At 50.7% G+C, this 2,207-nt stretch overlaps 1 protein-coding gene across 1 annotated transcript in view; it reads right to left on the bottom strand.

Moving 5' to 3' along the window:
- Positions 1 to 190: 190 nt before the first annotated feature.
- The window catches only part of LOC100542763 (chymotrypsin-like elastase family member 2A), a 5,885-nt gene continuing 3,868 nt past the window's right edge, over positions 191 to 2,207 (bottom strand). The window contains exon 7 of the mRNA XM_010722917.3: positions 191 to 422. Within this exon, the coding sequence (XP_010721219.2) occupies positions 191 to 422 (232 nt within the window). The remainder of the gene's footprint in view (positions 423 to 2,207) is intronic.

Genomic DNA, 2,207 nt, shown 5'->3' with positions numbered 1-2,207 from the left:
TGCGACAGTTGCGGCGTCGCGCCTTCTGCTCAGCCCTTGGCGGGCGGCCCGGCCCCGCCTAACGGAGCGGCCCGCGGGCGGCTTGGCGCCGTGACCGGGCTCCGTTCAGCACAGGCGCTGTGTCTGTAGTTAATCCAGTGATGGAAGCAGCCCGGAGCGGGCCTGAGGCATTTTTCCGTCATATTAGTGGTCACTGATTCCCGTTAGCACAACGGAGGCCGATGCGGGACAGCGCGTTGTGTCCCAGCCACGTTTTCTGCCCTGTGCGGGGTGCGGGACGGTGCGCGCAGTGCTGCGACTCGCAGGGATCATCGAGACCAAGGGTGCGATTTGGGCTGTCCTGGAGCTTTACGACACGGGGTCTGCATGATACCCTGTGCCATCCTTGCTTCCTCCAGCAGCAAGGAGTTTCCCGTCTGCTCCTACAGATATGTGCACAACGGGCCAGGGAAAACTTTGGACTCCAGCACAGCTCTCAAAGACAGTAGCAAACCCTGCAGAAACCTGCGAGCTGAAACGAAGTGTGAAATTCCTGCACGGCTCAGCACAGGGAGCAGCTCAGCAAAGGAGAACAGAGCCTTTCCCAATTCCCTGCCAATGAGATTTGTTTTTTTTTAGGTTAGGGATCGTTTTTTTTTTGGGGGGGGAGATGGGGAGTGGCACATTAATGTGTTAGATCTCATCCATCACATATACAGAGGGTGGGTGTGTTGTGAGTCTGCCTTAAAAGCTGAGCTCCCTTGGGCTGTTAGGAAGTTGCAGCTCTGCTCAGAGCACGTGTTGCACGTACTCACAGGAACATCTGCACTGGCAGCTGCTTCTGTTTAAAAAGCCAGGCACCGACTCCAGCCTGAGCACACAGAGCAGTGCAAGCACAGAAAGAAGAAAGAAGTGTGCTTGCTGGGTTGGCGGGGCTGCAGAATGCAAACAAAGCTGTCAGATAGGGCCAGACGGAGGATGGTGGTATTAATGATGCATTCACGACTCCTAGCCTGCAAAACGGCTTTCATTTTAGAATAGAGAGATTGAACAGCCTTCAGTGAGAAACTTCATATTCCTACAACTCTATAGCCTGAGTCGCAGCACTGTGTCTGAGCTTTGAAGGTGAGAGCTGAACACCTCTGCTGTGGCTCCCACAGATTGTAGAGAATGCTGAAGATTTATCAAGAACTTTTTCAGGGCTTCCAAAGTACAGCAGAAATCTAAAGTGAAAGTGATTTTTTTTTTTTCCCGCTAGTGAAACTGGCAGCATTGAAAAAGTAAGTTTCTTGAAATCACCATTTTAGGGAAAACTGATATTTCCTTGGGTTGTTGCCTGCAGTTCATCAATTGAGCTTCAGAACTGCTGCGTTTGCCTGGCAATTAGGAGGGAATTCCTACTCCGGGGAGAGGGAGTGGAAACAAGAGTGCTTGGAAAACAACCAAGACTATTCTCAATGAGCAAATAAATAAAAAACGGGTATTCTTTGTGAGGAAGCATGGAGAATAACAGCTGCAGTGTATTTCTTGTAACTGAGACAATGCCTACCAAATGCTCTTACGCTTCTATGTTGTGTTTCCAGCTGTGTGTTTCCTACCCCGAGTCCAGCTGATATGAGGGCTCACATCACAGCAGGGTTTCCCTGCACTGAGCCATACATTCACTGCAATATAAAAATGACCACGAACCCATTTCTTTTAAAGAAGATCATCATTTTATAAGGTGGGTTCATTTTGCCTGTTCTCAAAGTTAGGCAAAACAAATAGGAAGTGAAGCGTGGGTAAATCATCGGGGATGCAACAAGAAATCCCAGCACGAAGAGAGTGAAATGTAAGAGAAGGAAGTAGATGCAGCTGGAGAACAGCAGCATAGCAAATCACGGCAGCAGATTTTGTATTCCAGAAGGAAACCGATGAGATCCCAGGTGAAAAGAAGGCATTTAGTAACGGCTTCCAGTGCCCCGAGCTGTGCTTAATTTCTGCAGTGCATTTTTTGACGCTTAGTGACTGTGCGAAGCTCAGCCCAGCCCAGACTGAAGCCTGCCGAACATCAGCTCCCGCTTCCCCGCGTTGGCTGAACGTGTTTCATTAACGCTTGCTGCACTCGGTTGCCGCACGGCTGAGCAGCGCTCCGCGTACCCCACGTGAAATCAGCGCGGCTGCACGACCCGCATTGCTCTCATTGCTCTCGCTTCGCACAACCCTCGGCCCCAGCGCTTCCTGCTGCT

Source organism: Meleagris gallopavo, chromosome 23 (genome assembly GCF_000146605.3).
Source record: "Meleagris gallopavo isolate NT-WF06-2002-E0010 breed Aviagen turkey brand Nicholas breeding stock chromosome 23, Turkey_5.1, whole genome shotgun sequence".
In the NCBI taxonomy this organism is placed as follows: Eukaryota; Metazoa; Chordata; class Aves; order Galliformes; family Phasianidae; genus Meleagris; species Meleagris gallopavo.
The sequence above is the reverse complement of the archived record's forward strand: the minus strand, read 5'-3'. Positions and strand labels throughout refer to the sequence as shown.